This window comes from Entelurus aequoreus, linkage group LG05 (assembly GCF_033978785.1).
Source record: "Entelurus aequoreus isolate RoL-2023_Sb linkage group LG05, RoL_Eaeq_v1.1, whole genome shotgun sequence".
Classification (NCBI taxonomy): domain Eukaryota; kingdom Metazoa; phylum Chordata; class Actinopteri; order Syngnathiformes; family Syngnathidae; genus Entelurus; species Entelurus aequoreus.
In genome coordinates, this window is record NC_084735.1 from 31,586,851 (window position 1) to 31,604,218 (window position 17,368).

Here is a 17,368-nt window from a genome sequence, read left to right on the forward strand (position 1 = left end):
ATTGTAGCTGTCTTCAGGTAGCTTGCTACATCAACGGCATTTCTATCTATGGGCCCACATGTATAATATCAATGTTAATGTAACATAGTGTACAACTGGACCCAATAAGGGTCTATTATTATTACCTATCTGTCATTTAGCCATGGAGACACCCTACAACTACCGCTAGTGGTCCTCGCACCCCACTGTATGTATTTATTTAGTTTGCCTTTTCTTTGGCCCACCCCTATAATGTTATTCATTTTCTCTACCTACAGTAAAATACAGCATCTATCAATCAATCAATGTTTACTTATATAGCCCTAAATTACAAGTGTCTCAAAGGGCTGCACAACCCACAACGACATCCTGGGCTCAAGATCCCACATCAGGGCAAGAAAAATCTATATCTAGACAAAAAAACAATGACTTGTGTGTTGTTTGGGAACAGTTGGTAATGGTTATGTGCAGTCATTTTTTTTCATGAATTCAACTCACCTTAATGTGTGTTCCTAAATGTGTGCCAACATTCTCATTAGCTTTGGACCAACAATTACAGAGAAATTATAACTTTTGTGTGAAATACGTCAATTGTGTTCACTGCCTCTAATTAATTTTTTGTAATCACTGTGCTTCATATGCCTGTGCTTTTACTTTTGTTTTATAAAATAATTTTCCTAGGTTTTGCTGTGGCGAGTCTGCATGGCTTCCTAATTTTACTATCACTATACATGAATACTGAAGTTATGCTGCTTTTTACTGCAATATCTTTCAAATTTTGTTTGGATTATTGTTGACACATGCAGGAAGATGCAATTCTGAAGCAAAGTTTTGTCAGGCAAAGTGTATTCATTTAGTGTTACTGAGAGTGAGATTTACCAGGTTTTCCATGTGTATATGCTTGTTTACTTCGCACACGATACTGTTGTCTTCTTCATCGTATGGGCAGCTGTTTTCCGGCACCCGGACCTGAGGCCGAGGGTCTATGCCTTTTACCACCCCAGGCCCGGGGGGCCCTCCCGTTCATATGTCAGGACACACAGAAGTGAGCCAGGTCACCGAGCAGTCATCCAGGTCCGCCAGGCCACGCAAACCATTAGGAGCACGATAAATCGGGCAACGCAGGATCACGTGGTCGGCAGTCTGCTCCTCCGCGCCACACTCACACGTCGCGTTAGGTGCTAAGCCCCACTGGAACATGTTTGAGCGAAAGCGACCGACACCAGTTCGGAGGCGGTTAAGCCTCACCCAGGCCACTCGTGGTAGTGAGAGGCCTGGTATTGAGCCGGTGTCAGGTATGAAGTCACGGAGTCTGGAGGAGATGGTATGCTCCAGGTCCGTGCTCCATTTGTGATTCGCCCAGTGAGCCGCCCTGATGTTGTTGTCACTGCATTGCTGCAGGAGCTTCAGGGCGGCTGGTACCAGTGGGTCTCTGGAGGGGAGGCGGGGCGTTGGCTCTGAGGAGAGTGTGAGCCTTTCATGGAGCAGGTGGTTCTCATCCATGTTTGCCCGGCCCGCCAGAGTTGCTACAGCACCTTGGCGACGAAGCTCAGCGGGTTGGATGCCTGCTAAGATGGGCAGTAGCTCCACAGGGGTGGGGCGCAGGCATCCAGTGATAACACGCAAGGCTTCGTTGATCGGGACATCAAGTTGTTTAGAGTGAGCACTGCGCGCCCAGACAGGTGCGCAGTACTCAGCAGTTGAGTAGACCAGGGCAAGTGCTGCTGTTCGCAGAGTTCTTGCCCCGGCACCCCAACCGGACCCGACCAACCGTCTCAGCAGTGAGACGCGGGTGTTGAGTTTCTTGCGTGTTGCCAAGAGGTGTTTACGGAAAGTGAGCGACCTGTCCAGGGTGACCCCAAGGTATTTAGGGTCAGGGCGAGGGTCTTCAGGTGTAGGACGAGGCCGGCATAGGGTAAGGGAAGCCCCATCCGGCTTCCGCACCTCGAACCTGATCTCACGATCCGCTTCCCAATTGTATAGGTGGAAAGCTTGTGTCACCGTCTTGGATTCGCTGAGCTTCAATCTCCAGTTATGGAGGTAAGCCACTAAAGTCTCCATGTCCTGGCTTAGAGTTCCCTCCAAGGCCTGCCAGTCCCTGTCGGAGTGCAGCAGCACGAGATCGTCTGCGTATGCGAACCTCCGTGAGACTGTGGCAGGCAGGTCGTATGTATAGATGTTATACAGGAGGGGAGCCAGGACAGATCCCTGGGGGACGCCATTTTTCAGGCGCCGCAACCTGCTTTTATCTCCGTTACTGGTGGTGAGAGTAAAGCTGCGGTTCCAGACAAGCTCCATGATCATTTTGACCATGTGCCTGTCTGGAAGCAGGCGGAGAAGTTTGCAGGTGAGGCCGCGGTGCCAGACTGTGTCATAGGCAGCAGTCAGGTCTATGAAGACGGCACCGGCCTTCTTTTTCGCCTCAAAGCAGTCCTCGATGTCCTGGGTAAGGAGGGCGACCTGATCCACCGTGGACTTCCCACGTCGAAAACCCGCCTGCTCCCGGGGGAGGTGGGGGTCTATGATGGGCTCGACACGGGCGTGAATCAGGCGCTCAAGGACTTTAAAGGGGACGCAGAGCAACGAGATTGGTCTGTAGCTCGTTACGTCATCCTTTGGCTTGTTCGGCTTGGGGATAGCGACAACAGTGGCCCTTCTCCAAATCCTGGGGATCCGGAGTTGGCGCAGGCAAGAAGACAGGAAAACTCTCAGCCAGGACTTCATTGCAGGGGCAGCGTGGAGCACGAGTTCTGGGCAGATGTTGTCAGGCCCAGCAGACTTGCCTGGTTTGGTATACTGGAGGGCAGCTGTGAACTCCTCCGGTGAAAACTCACCGGAGATGTTACACTCGCTAGATGTTGTTGTCCTCCAGAGGTCTGCAGTTTCCTGGCGCACCGCCCGGGAAAAATCTCGATTTATCCCGGTATATGCTGTTGTATTTCATTGGCACTCTAACCTTTACTTTACATTATTCTCTACATTATACTCTTCCCGCATTTTTGAAGAGTACGTCCCTGTGACACACAAGTGGGCATGTTTACTCGGCAAAAACTGTTCAATTAAAATACATTTCTAATGAGGAAGTGCAGTGTGGCTTAGCGGCGGCTCCAAACTGTCCTACTGTCTTTCTTTAGAGGCAAACTGCCTGACATACTTTTTTTTAAAGGGGAATTGCACTTTTTTTGGAACTTTGTCTATCATTCACAATCTTTATGTAAGACACAAACAGATGTTCATTTTTTACGCATTCTAAATTTTAAAGAAACGCTAGCAAAAGTCACCTAACAATTGAGCCAATAGGAGTCACTCTAATTCGCCAATACAGCACTCTAAAAAACACTTAAACCTCCATCATCGTTTTATATACAAACCCCGTTTCCATATGAGTTGGGAAATTGTGTTAGATGTAAATATAAACGGAATACAATGATTTGCAAATCCTTTTCAACCCATATTCAATTGAATGCACTACAAAGACAAGATATTTGATGTTCAAACTCATAAACTTTATTTTTTTTGCAAATAATAATTAACTTAGAATTTCATGGCTGCAACACGTGCCAAAGTAGTTGGGAAAGGGCATGTTCACCACTGTGTTACATGGCCTTTCCTTTTAACAACACTCAGTAAACTTTTGGGAACTGAGGAGACACATTTTTTAAGCTTCTCAGGTGGAATTATTTCCCATTCTTGCTTGATGTATAGCTTAAGTTGTTCAACAGTCCGGGGGTCTCCGTTGTGGTATTTTAGGCTTCGTAATGCGCCACACATTTTCAATGGGAGACAGGTCTGGACTACAGGCAGGCCAGTCTAGTACCCGCACTCTTTTACTATAAAGCCACGTTGATGTAACACGTGGCTTGGCATTGTCTTGCTGAAATAAGCAGGGGCGTCCATGGTAACATTGCTTGGATGGCAACATATGTTGCTCTAAAACCTGTATGTACCTTTCAGTATTAATGGCGCCTTCACAGATGGGTAAGTTATCCATGTCTTGGGCACTAATACACCCCCATACCATCACAGATGCTGGCTTTTCAACTTTGCGCCTATAACAATCCGGATGGTTCTTTTCCTCTTTGGTCCGGAGGACAAGACGTCCACAGTTTCCAAAAACAATTTGAAATGTGGACTCGTCAGACCACAGAACACTTTTCCACTTTGTATCAGTCCATCTTAGATGAGCTCAGGCCCAGCGAAGCCGACGGCGTTTCTGGGTGTTGTTGATAAACGGTTTTCACCTTGCATAGGAGAGTTTTAACTTGCACTTACAGATGTAGCGACCAACTGTAGTTACTGACAGTGGGTTTCTGAAGTGTTCCTGAGCCCATGTGGTGATATCCTTTACACACTGATGTAAAGGTCACGGGCTAAGCTGCTTACGTGCAGTGATTTCTCCAGATTCTCTGAACCCTTTGATGATATTACGGACCGTAGATGGTGAAATCCCTAAATTCTTTGCAATAGCTGGTTGAGAAAGGTTTTCTTAAACTGTTCAACAATTTGCTCACGCATTTGTTGACAAAGTGGTGACCCTCGCCCCATCCTTGTTTGTGAATGACTGAGCATTTCATGGAATCTACTTTTATACCCAATCATGGCACCCACCTGTTCCCAATTTGCCTGTTCACCTGTGGGATGTTCCAAATAAGTGTTTGATAAGCATTCCTAAACTTTATCACTATTTATTGCAACCTTCGTGTTGCTGGCGTCAAATTCTAAAGTTAATGATTATTTGCAAAAAAAAAATGTTTATCAGTTTGAACATCAAATATGTTGTCTTTGTCGCGTATTCAACTGAATATAGGTTGAAAAAGATTTGCAAATCATTGTATTCCGTTTATATTTACATCTAACACCATTTCCCAACTCATATAGAAACGGGTTTGTACATGCTGTAAGTATTTATGTAATGTAGTATTGGGGCGGTATGGCGTAGTGGGTAGAGCGGCCGTGCCAGAAACCTGAGGGTTGCAGGTTCGCTCCCCGCCTCTTGACATCCAAATCGCTGCCGTTGTGTCCTTGGGCAGGACACTTCCCTCTTGCCCACGGTGCCGCTCACACTGGTGAATGAATGATGAATGAATGATAGGTGGTGGTCGGAGAGGCCGTAGGCGCAAACTGGCAGCCTCGCTTCCGTCAGTCTACCCCAGGGCAGCTGGGGCTACAAAAGTAGCTTACCACCACCAGGTGTGAATGAATGATGGGTTCCCACTTCTGTGAGCGCTTTGAGTATCTAATAATAGAAAAGCGCGATATAAAATCTAATCCATTATTATTATTATTTTTATGAAGCACATTCATAATAACATGTAATATTGACGTATTTTGCTCATCATAAGCATACAGCGGCAACATTTATTTCACAGACGCATCACAATATTTGCTTTTCCCTTCAACAACAACACTAATAATCATGGCAGACTTCATGAAAGCCAACACAGACTACTTTGTGTCTAATGATGATCCAGAACCTTATACTTCTAAGCCTTTGTCCAAAATAATGTATTAAGAATTATTGGAAAATATTTTTTTTTAATGTAAGGTAAATTATTTTTTTTCACATTGATTAGAGCACTTTTATTTAGAGTCAGTGCCTCACCAGCCATGAATCTCACTGCTCGTCACTGGTCTGGAGTCTCGAGACCTACCCGAGAGTATCACCAGGCTCACCCTCATAAAAGTCAACCGGTTTCTCCGCCATCTGCTCTAGTCCGCTCTTTCTACTTCCACTTTTCCGCAGTCGCTCATGCAGACATCCTGCACACATCTGCTCTCCTGCTCAGTGACAGCAGGTCACACGAGTTCAACAGTCTTGATCTCCCACTGGAAACATCATTCTTGGAAACCTCAGAAACCACTATGATCAGTAGGTACACACACAGTAGCACAGAGCAGTGTAGGGAAGTTATATATTGTGGTTAGTCCAATGCAAGTGAAACCATAAATCTCCCATGATGATTACATAACAGTCAGGTGCTTAAAAAGATAGTGCCCTCTGACTCTTTGAGGGGAGCAAGATCTTGACGAACTGTTGCTTTCGAAGAGCCATTCAGAATACTTACTTAGGCCTTAGTATTCCCTGAGGAACATAGGCCGTCGACGAAAGCCTTCCATCCATTCCGGTCTTGTGCCCTTCGGTCGAGTTGTTGCCATGACAGCCCCTCAGTCCTCATCTCCTTTTCCGTGCTTCTTCTCCATGTTGTTCTTGGTCTCCCTCTGTTTCTTTTTCCCTGTGGGTTCCATGTTAGTGCCTGTTTGGTGATTGATTTATTGGGTTTTCTGAGTGTGTGGCCTATCCAGCTCCACTTCCTTCTCCTGATTTGCAATTCCACTGGTTTTTGTTTGATGAGTTCCCACAGGTTGGCATTGGTGATGGTGTCTGGCCAGCAGTGTTGGGTTAGTTACTGAAAACCAGTAACTAGTTACAATTACTAGTTACTTTATTTCAAAAGTAACTCAGTTACTAACTCAGTTACTTACACCAAAAAGTAATGCGTTACTGTGAAAAGTAACTATTTAGTTACTTCTCCCCCCCCCCCCCTTTTTTTAAGGCTCCCATTAATGCCCTTTTAGCCTTCATTTCAGTACTGTTATTGCACTGGAGAATAATACAATCTGTTGATCAACCTAACATGCATGTGCATCACTGAACTCAGAAAGCAATGTGGTCTACATACAACACACAAAGACAAAGATATGTTTCAAAGGGCCAATTTATTTCAGGCCAGAAAAAATTGACAAAACTATTTTAAATAGCTGCAACATAATGGCACTTTAACTTTAACTCTAAGTAGATAGGATCTTTGATCCAAGACACAACTTACATTTAACTAAAATGTTATTTTCTTTGTGCTCGACAAAAGAAAAGTATTGAGAATGTCTCCATGTTAAAAAACTCGACTTCTGGCTTCGCCATGATGTCTTGTTAGTTGTTATGAGAGTAGCGTATGTGTGTGTGTGTGTGGCTCTTTAAGATATGACAGCATGAGAGGTGAGTGACGTCAGTGAGTGAGTGGGCGAGAGAGGTGAGGGAGCGGCGACAGTGAGTGCGTGTAGGTGCTCTAGCTTGGTGGATGGCTGCGTGCAATAAAGTCACAAAGTTGCAACAAACCGCCGGGCTCGTCATTCACCCTCAGCTGTAAAGACCCTCTTCCGGGTAAAGTGAAGGTTGTTAGACCCTGTAGATTAACTACGGTCAAAGTATTGGACAGGACGTCGAAATGTGTAATAAAGTTGAACTTTATATAAGAAAAAAATGGGGATACAAACGGTACAAAACGATCTTTATAACTTATCTGTCATTCATTCATCACCCGTAGGCTCGTAATTCTCATCTCAACAACCACAATGCACCTGCTCCCGGTCTTTCTAACATCCGGTTTGCGGCAATGCATTGTGGAACATGCAGTCTTTTAGTTTACCCTTTGTTAGGCTATTGAGTAGAAACAACTCAATTCAATGTCAGTGTTTCTCAAATAATCAATATCAAATACATGTATAATTCAAATCAATTCCCTTTTAACTCTTTTTAGCTGTAAATATTAACAGATCAATTTATCAGCAATCAAATCAAACATGCAAATTAGGAATGATCATTACACATGAACTATATAACCCATAAGTTACAACAGACCCGAAGTACGGCTCTGGAGGAACGTCTCCCCTGCGGGGAGGCGTGCTTTCTGTGGGTGGGGGAAAGCACGCCTCTTCTTTTCCACCGGAACGCTCCAATAAAACACACTCAGATCTTCAGTTTCTAGCCGATACTACATACAAATAACGTAAAATAACGCAGTAACGCATCATGCAGTAACGGTAACTGAGTTACTGTATATAAAAAAAATAACGCGTTAAATTACTAGTTACCGCCGAAACTAACGGCGTTACAGTAACGCGTTACTTAGTAACGCGTTAGTCCCAACACTGCTGGCCAGTAGACTCCTAGGACCCGACGGAGGCAACGGTTTGTAAATGTCTGTAGTTTAGTGTGTATGCTATTGGGGTTTTTCCATGTTTCTGATCCGTACAGAAGGATGGATTTGACATTTGAGTTAAAGATTTTCAGTTTGGTTTGAGAGAAATGTTTTTTGCTCTCCAGATTTTGTTTAGTATGTTGAATGATGTTCTTGCTTTCCCTATTCTGGATTTGACATCTTCATCTGCCCCTCCATCTACACTGATTATGCTCCCCAAGTATGCCATTCAGAATACTGGCTGGTTATTATTATTTTTTAAGAAATCACTTGTTTTTATCAAGAACACAATCAAAGATAGCACTTATGAGATTTGGATAAAAATAAATAGGGAATTATTATTCTGAAACATTAATGATTTATGGTTCCTGCTGGCCCCACCATGGACTGGACTTTCGCTGATGTGTTGGACTTTCACAATATTATGTCAGACCCACTCGACATCCATTGCTTTCGGTCTCCCCTAGAGGGGGGGGTTACCCACATATGCGGTCCTCTCCAAGGTTTCTCATAGTCATTCACATTGACGTCCCACTGGGGTGAGTTTTCCTTGCCCGTATGTGGGCTCTGTACCGAGGATGTCGTTGTGGCTTGTACAGCCATTTGAGACACTTATGATTTAGGGCTATATAAATAAACATTGATTGATTGATTGATAATTTTGTTTATGTTTTCATTGTAAACATTCCACAAGGTGGTGCCATATCCCATATCCTGTTCCATATGCATTAACAATGAGATCACTATTTGTAAAAAAAACTTTGTGGATCACCAAGTACACGAAAATTTCCAAATAATACATACAAATAATGTCCGACAAGTTAACACTCAGGTCTCACTGGACGGATTGTTGCTCATCCGTGCGAATTGGACATTGGCCAAGGACTAGTAGGCAGCCTTGAACGCAGTCGACTCTCTTGGTTGCTTTGTTGGGTTAGTTCCTGTCTCTGGCCGTGCGGCAACCCCACCGCAGCAGACAATGGCGTGGAGCGCCCTAGAGGCCAATGTTGTGTATGTGGGTGTTGAAATGGTGTTTTTTTGTCTATGTATAATTGTATGTACGCAATATGTATTATTTATTGGTAATTATTTTCCTTTTTTGTTGTGTTTTTCCTTTGTAGCTATATGTAGAAATGGCACCACTAAAGTGGCATCTGGTTGCACCAGCTCTGTGTTTTTAATGTCTTTTGAGTATTTTGTGTTCTTTTATGTTTACTTCTTGTTTTCATAAGTTGTTATCTTATTTTTTGTGGACTTTTGTATCTGCACTGCAACCACATAATTTCTCCATTGTGGAATAAATGAAGTCTATCCTAGTCTAATGTATTAGTACTGATATGTGCGGGTGTACTTACTTTATTAAATAATTTCTTCGGGGCTTTCCGGCCTCAACAACATCACAAGCGACTTTGCTTTACTATACGGTCTGCCGGTTACTTAGCTTCTTTCTGTTTGTGTTGTTTTCCTTCGCGACTCATCATCTGTTTCATTTCTTCCATCTCCTCCCTGGCCCTAACCATGGGAAATGAAATGAGCGACCCATAGTGGGCTCATTCTCCCACTCACTTCCACTCTCTTCATTGACCTCTGAGCCCGGTCATTTCCTGGGGGACGCCTGGAAAGATAGAGCATGTGTTTTGCTCACTTCCTGGGGTAGTTCTCTCTGTCCCATCATGCATTATTATGTCAGCATGGATGATCAATATAAGTGGAAATACCCCTTGTTGTCTCATCAAACACAGGGTCAGGAAGTATTTTTTTCCGTTAACTCCTACACATGTTCTTCCAATCCTGTATCCTCAATCCACCTGCTTACCATAAAACTCATAGGAGAGTGTTTGACTGAAGCCCTCCCTGAATACTGTGGTGGTCCTTGACAGTTTTTTGGTCACATGGATCTGTCTTCAAAGGAAGAAGAAGTAAAAACTTCTACTGGAGGTCGTGCAAGTAATTCTGCACCAGGATGGGAGGAGAAGAGGCTGGGAGGAGGGAAATAGTCGAGGAGCTCAGTGGGAGAATGGAAACAGCTTCAGACAAGACATAAACAACAATGTGGACAGTGCTTTGTGGAACACTGAGCTGCACACTGACTCATGGATGTACCCTGTTTTGGGATTCAGCCACAATAAAGAGATGGTAGGTGGTGCATGTGGATCAGTATAAAGAAGAAAAGTATGTTTTTATAGCTACTATTACTGCTACTCCCTTTGCTGCTATGACTGTTTTTGTAATTCATAATTCAAAGTATATATTTTACTCCGTTCTTGCTTTGTCACCCTCAGCAGATGGGATTTCTCTTTAAAAGTCAGCCCAGACTGTGCGGCTGGTGGTGTCTATTTTCAGAAGCTCATGGCCGCTCTGAAGGACATTACTGGCCCAATAATGACAGGTTGCTGTAGAAGCCTCACATTTGAAACTCTGGCTTTGGGTGTGTTCGTTACAAGGACCTTGTGGGAGGTGGCGGGAACATATGTATGTGCGTACAGTTTGTGAGTCGCAAAGACAAGACACACCGGCCGCACTATCGGTGTGAGACTATGTGGCGTGCATGGGGGCTGGCAGGAGAGGCGCGAGGGCTCCGGTGTCAGTGCAATGTCTGTTCTCTGAGTCACTGGGTCCACTCAGACAGTCACACTTGCAACACACTGGATGGGGTTGTCACCTACAGCGGTTTCGCCCAGTGCTCTAATCTAAAGTGACATCATACGCAGACACAACGCCCTCTTGTCTCAGCCAGTGCAGGCTATATAAGGACAGCAGCAGCTGTGCTTGGTTTTAGGCTTTCCCCCCCCCACAACATCAGTCTTGTCAGCCAGTCATTGTATTGTCATCCACACTGATGCTATATGCATCAAAATAAAATCAGCTGTATTAGTATAGGACCGAAGGGTGACCGAGTGGTTATTAGCATGTTGGCCTCAGGAGATTGAAGGTTTGAATCTGTTTGGGCATCTTAATGTGGACTTTGCATGTTCTCCCTGTGTTTGCGTGGGATTTTCCCAGGTAGTTACTCTGACTTCTTCCCACATCCCCAAAACATTCATCTAAATTAGTTTATTTCATAGTTTTTTTAAAAAAAGCCATGTTTTGTGTTGAAAATGAGAGTTCATCTTGTATTCAGGTTTCGTCAATACTATCGTTCGAGTACCTGCCCATGCAGAGCTTCCAAGGAAGGCAAGCTAATATCATATGAGTGACTTTTAAATGCTTGTCGGTCGAGCAGATTTGTTCTCCCACCACTGTAACTTTGAGAAAATGTTGATGTTAGCGTAACTTGTTACTTACTTAGGCCTTAGTATTCCCTGAGGAACATAGGCCGCCGACGAAAGCCTTCCATCCATTCCGGTCTTGTGCCCTTCGGTCGAGTTGTTGCCATGACAGCCCCTCAGCCCTCATCTCCTGTTCCGTGCTTCTTCTCCAGGTTGTTCTTGGTCTCCCTCTGTTTCTTTTTCCCTGTGGGTTCCATGTTAGTGCCTGTTTGGTGATTGATTTATTTGGTTTTCTGAGTGTGTGGCCTATCCAGCTCCACTTCCTTCTCCTGATTTGCAGTTCCACTGGTTCTTGTTTGGTGAGTTCCCACAGGTTGGCATTGGTGATAGTGTCTGGCCAGTAGACTCCTAGGACCCGACGGAGGCAACGGTTTACGAATGTCTGTAGTTTATTGAGTATGCTATTGGTGGTTTTCCATGTTTCTGATCCGTACAGCAGGATGGATTTGACATTTCAGTTAAATATTTTCAATTTGGTATTGAGAGAAATGTTTTTTGCTCTCCATATTTTGTTTAGTAAGTTGAATGATGTTCTTGCTTTCCCTATTCTGGATTTGACATCTTCATCTGCTCCTCCATCTACACCAGGGCTCACCAACGCGGTGCCCGCGGGCACCATGTCGCCCGTAAGGACCAGATGAGTCGCCCGCGGGCCTGTTCTAAAAAAAAAAAAAAAAAAAAAAAATTATTATTATTATTATTTAAAAAAAAAAAATTAAATCTAAATAGAAAAAACACAAGATACACTTTCAATCAGTGCATCAACCCAAACAACCTCCCCCATGCACACTCATCCACACCCACTCACACAAAAGGGGTTATTTCTTTCTGCTACCAATATTCTGGTTCCCACAACATAGACAACACATCTGCAAGGGACACAGTCCCTGAAGCACACATGATTGTATAGGCTGCTAGTCCACTACCATTTTCATTAATTACCATTTTTTATGTAATTATTTTTATATTGTTTTACTTTCTTTTTTTTCTCCAAGAAAATGTTTTTTATTTATTTATCTTATTTTATTTTATTTTTAAAAAAAGGGCCTTATCTTCAACAGACCAGGTTGTCAATGAAATTAGATTTGTTTAAAGGGTTTTTTAAACCAGGCCCAGTCCAGATAATGTCCAAGTCGGACTCAGCAACACACACCTTCATTCATGTACACAGAAAAAAATTAGGGAACACAACAGATTGCATATAATTTATAAACAAAATTACATTTTCAAAATAAGCATTTATGTACAGTCCAGATTATGTCCAGGTCACTCAAATTAGGGAACACAACAACAGATATCATATAATCTATAAACATAATTATACTTTCAAAATAAGCCTTTGAGGACTTCTCATCTTTTTTTTAATGTTTTTTGGCATCATTATCGTTTTCAACCATGTAACTTTCTAAAATTAGAACATACTGAATAAATGTTTTAAAGAAAGTAATACTAAGTGAATATCTGTTTTTGGCCTTAAAAATAAACATTTTACCGAGTACTATAATTAAATTGACTAAATCATGATTGTCAATGAACTCTCCTAAAATAACAGAAACCACATTAAGCTTCATAAACACACCAATCCTTAAACACATTTTTTCAACTTCCACCCAAAACAAAGACACAATATGACAATACCAAAACAAATGCAGGGTGGATTCAGGCTCCTGACAACAAAATCGGCAATCATCTGACTCTGTCATATTCCATAATTTTAACATTTTCGCTGTGGGTAAGAAGTTATAAATAATTTTAATTTGAAAATAACGATTTTGCACATCGATAGTGGTTTTATAGATTAGTTTGAATATGGCATCCCATGGCAACGGGCAGTCAAAAAAGTCCTCCCATTTTCCATTTGTGTTGTATGAGGCAGCCTTCAAAGATTTCTTTATTAAATAAAAATTATATATTTTTCTATTTATTTTAGTTCCTTTTTGCCAACTAGAATTTCTTATTAGAGGTTTACAAACTAATAATTTCGTAGTTCCACAATTAATTATTTGTTTCCATCTTTTCCCAATTACTCCAGTTAGTTGATAAAATGAAAAGCTTGAGCAAGCATCACCATACATAGCTCTAAATTCATCATACTTCATAATTTTACCATTCTCATTGATAATATCATTGACAAAAATGATTCCTCTTTCAAACATATTTTTCCAAAAGAAAGGCTTTCCATCTATTACAATATTAGATTTCATCCATATTAACTGCTGCAAAATATCGTCTCTTTTTTCTGGCACATAAAATTGAAAACACCACTATGAGTGGATTATTTCCTTTATGAACCCCGCCATGTTTCCCAGCAGACTCTCTGGGAGGGGATCACTTGTAAAAAAGGATACAATTTCTTTTGATACAGTTCATGTTTTTTGTCCATACAGGACATTTGTGTACCACTCAATGTTTAAATACATCTTTGGAACAATTGATGCTTTTAAAAACAGACACATAGCTTCAAGGTTGAGAAGTTTCAGGCCCCCATATTCATACTCTTTGTACAAAACCTTTCTTTTAATCTTTTCTGGTTTGCCGTTCCAGACAAAATCGAAGACCCTCCGCTCATAAATCTTAAAAAAAGTTTTGTGATAGAGCTGGTAATGACAAAAACTAATAAATAATTGAGGAATAATTAACGAGTTGGCAATAGACATTTTACCATACAAGGTTAGGGATTTCCCTTTCCATAATTGCATAATTTTGTCCAGCTTTCTTAGTCGATTATCATAATTTGCTGAGCCTAGATCTTCCAGATTTTCTGGGACAACAACACCAAGTATGTTAACTGGTCCATCTGTCCACAAAACAGGCACCTTGCATTCCATTCGAAAGGACGTTCCCTTTAGATTTCCGATCCTTAACATTTTACATTTATCATAATTAAGCTTAAGGCCAGATTGCTGTGAAAATATGTCCAAAAGATTAAGAAGGTTCCGCAAACAATGAGGAAAAATCTTATCTTTGTGAATCAGCCTTTTCTGACATAAACTCCATCAAGAACAAACACAGAACACACCTCACTGATGCACATCTGCAAGACTCACTCAGAGTTGCAGTGTCAAGTTACACACCAGAGTACAACACACTAGTTAACAGCATGCAATGCCAGGCTTCCCACTAACTGACAAAGAAACAGATAACAGATTTGGTGTCCAGTTCAAAGTGTGACATGATTTAAAAATTTGAGAGTTTACTTTTGTATTTTACATGAGTTATTATTTGTACAAACATGGTGCAAAGTAATTCATGATTTGTTAAAAAAATGTTAGTGGCTAGCTAGTTAAAATGGGATATTGTGATTTCACAAGACTGTCTTAGAAGTGATCATTTGAAAATGTTCAATTTGAAAAATGTGCACTTAGAGAAAATATATAAATAAAGTGTTGCATATTGATATTTATCTGTTTCTATATATATTTATTGTGAGAAATCATTAAGATGATCAGTGTTTCCACAAAGATAAATATCATTAATTATTAATAATAACAGAGTTAAAGGTAAATTGAGCAAATTGGCTACTTCTGGCAATTTATTTAAGTGTGTATCTAACTGGTAGCCCTTCGCATTAATCAGTACCCAAGAAGTAGCCCTTGGTTTCAAAAAGGTTGGTGACCCCTGATCTACACTGATTATGCTCCCCAAGTATGTAAAACGGACTACCTCCTCTAATTGATTATGGTCCATTGTTATTGGTGTATTGTTCTTGTTATTGATACGCATGACCTTTGTTTTTTGTGAATTGATCTTAAGCCCAAGAAATGCAGCAGTTCTTTGTAGTTTTTGTGATTTGTCCTGCATCTGTTGGTAAGTGTGAGCCAGGAGAGCTAGATCGTCTGCAAAGTCTAGGTCCTCTAGTTGTTCGGTAAGGCTCCACTGTATGCCGGTTTCACTGTTTTTGGTTGTTTGGTTCATGGTCCAGTCAATACAGAGGAGGAAAAGGAAAGGCGAGAGCAGACATCCTTGCCGCACCCCAGTCAGGACCCCGAAGGCCTCCGATGGGCATCCGTCATGTAGGACACGACATCGCATCCCTTGGTAGGTGGTCTTGATGATGTTGATGAGCTTTAGTGGGATGCCATAGTGTGCCATCAGCTTCCACAGTGTCTCACGGTCGACACTGTCAAACGCCTTTTCAAAGTCTATGAAATTAATATATACTGGTGAGTTCCATTCCATGGATTGTTCTATTATAATCCTGAGGGAGGCAATTCGGTCAGCACAAGATCTTCCATTTCTGAAACCGGCCTGGTTATCCCTCAGTTGTGCATCGACCAATTTCCGCATCCTTTCTAGTAGTATGTGGTTAAGCACCTTCCCTGGCGTTGAGAGGAGCATAATACCCCTGTAGTTTTTACACTCCCTGAGGTCTCCTTTCTTGGGAATCTTTATGATGTTGCCATCTTTCCAGTCTCATGGGACATTTTCTTCCTCCCAGATAGCTTGCATGAGATGGAAAAGCATGCTGGAGGATGTTTCGATATCTGCTTTGAGAGCTTCTGCTGGTAGCTCATCTGGGCCTTCTGCCTTTCCTGCTCTCAGGGCTTTGATGGCCTTCCTGATTTCCAGTTTGGTGGGGGGGTTGCAGTTTATTTCAAGCATGATTGGAGCTGGTGGAATATCTGCAGTCAGTTGAGGGGGCTCTCTGTTGAGTAGGTCTTGAAAGTGATCAGTCCACCTCTGGAGTTGATCTTCCTTGGTTGTGAGGAGTGTACCATCTGTGTCTTTATTATGCATTTGGGCTTGTTTAAATTTGCCGGTGAGCTTCTTTGTGGTAAAATACAGTTCTTTCAGATTGTTCTTCCCTGCTGCTTCCTCTGCCTGCTGTGCTAGATCCTCGATGTACTTCTTTTTGTCCCTTCTGACACTCTTCTTCACATCCTTGTTTACTACTTCATATTCTCTTTGTGCTGCTGCCTTTCCTGCTCTAGTTCTGCATCTGTTGACTACCTCCTTTTTCTCCCTTCTCTCACTCACTTTTTTGTGGGTTTCTGTGGATAGCCAAGGTTTGTTTGTGGACTTTTTTCTCCCTACCACTTCTGCACAGGTCTCCTTCCATGTGGACGTCAAACCTTCCCAAATCCCTTCTACAGTTCCTGGTGCTTGTGTTGTCTGGTCCTGTAGTGCTTGGAACCGGTTGTGTAATGTGACTTGGTATAGTTCCAAAGTGCCTATATCTTGGAATTGTTGTATGTTGAATTTGATCCTCCCTCCTCTTTGTTTCATGCATTTCAATTTCAACTGGAATCTTGCTGTGACTAGGTGGTGGTCAGATGCAGCGTCAGCTCCTCTTCTCGCTCTGACATCAAGCAGTGAGCGCCTGAATTCCCGGCTAATGCAGATGTGATCAATCTGGTTTTCAGTTGTGTGGTTGGCAGAAACCCATGTTGCTTTGTGGATGTCCTTGTGTGGGAAAATGGAACCTCCAATAACCAAGCTGTTGTCTGCACATGCTGTAGCAAACCTTTCTCCGTTTGCATTCATTGTTCCAAGCCCTTGCGTTCCCATTATCAGCTCATAGCCATTGTTATTTCCTCCTATTTTCGCATTCGTGTCCCCCATTAAGACCATGATGTCCATTCCTTTCTTTTTCTGAAGAATGTGGTATAGCAGATTGTAAAAGTTGTCCTTTGTTTCATCCTCTGCATCGTTGGTAGGGGCATAGCATTGTACTACTTGAAGGTTTATTTTCTTATGCGTGGTATGGAATTTTGCAGTAATGATCCTTGAGTTGAAGGGTTCCCAACTGATGAGGGCCCTCTGAGCTTCTTTGGATAGCATGAACCCTACACCCTCTGTATGTGGTGCAGAGTCTTCTGGGTGCCCTGAGTATAATATGGACTCACCACTGGCCAGTTTAACCTGCCCCGACTGGAGCCATCTGGTTTCGCACAGACCCAAGAGAGATATTCTGTATTTCCTCATCTCTTCGGCTATGACTGCTGTCTTTCCTCCTGCATACATGGTCCTGATGTTCCATGTTGCGATGTTAGTGGAGTGTCTAGGGGTCAGAAGAATCGGACGCACCGTCTCCTTACGGTTTTCCGAGTGCATCGTCATTTTCTCTTTGGTTTGTGTAACCGTAGAGACTTCCTTTCCAAGACTTTTGGATTTTTTGGTTTTCGTCAACGTTTCTGTAGCAAG

General features: G+C 42.5%; 1 protein-coding gene across 15 annotated transcripts in view; it reads left to right on the top strand.

The window, feature by feature from the left end:
- Positions 1-17,368, top strand: part of phldb1a (pleckstrin homology-like domain, family B, member 1a) — a 76,043-nt gene that overhangs the window by 5,030 nt on the left and 53,645 nt on the right. For 2 of the 15 annotated variants that reach the window (XM_062047769.1, XM_062047779.1), the window contains exon 1: positions 9,844-10,091. The exons of 6 other annotated variants lie outside the window; for them this stretch is intronic. In XM_062047769.1, coding sequence (XP_061903753.1) covers positions 10,053-10,091 — 39 coding nt within the window. In that variant the 5' untranslated portion in view covers positions 9,844-10,052. Of the gene's footprint in view, positions 1-9,842; positions 10,092-17,368 lie in introns of those variants that run through there. 7 more of the 15 variants (XM_062047781.1, XM_062047780.1, XM_062047783.1 and 4 more) reach the window with 5 other exon arrangements.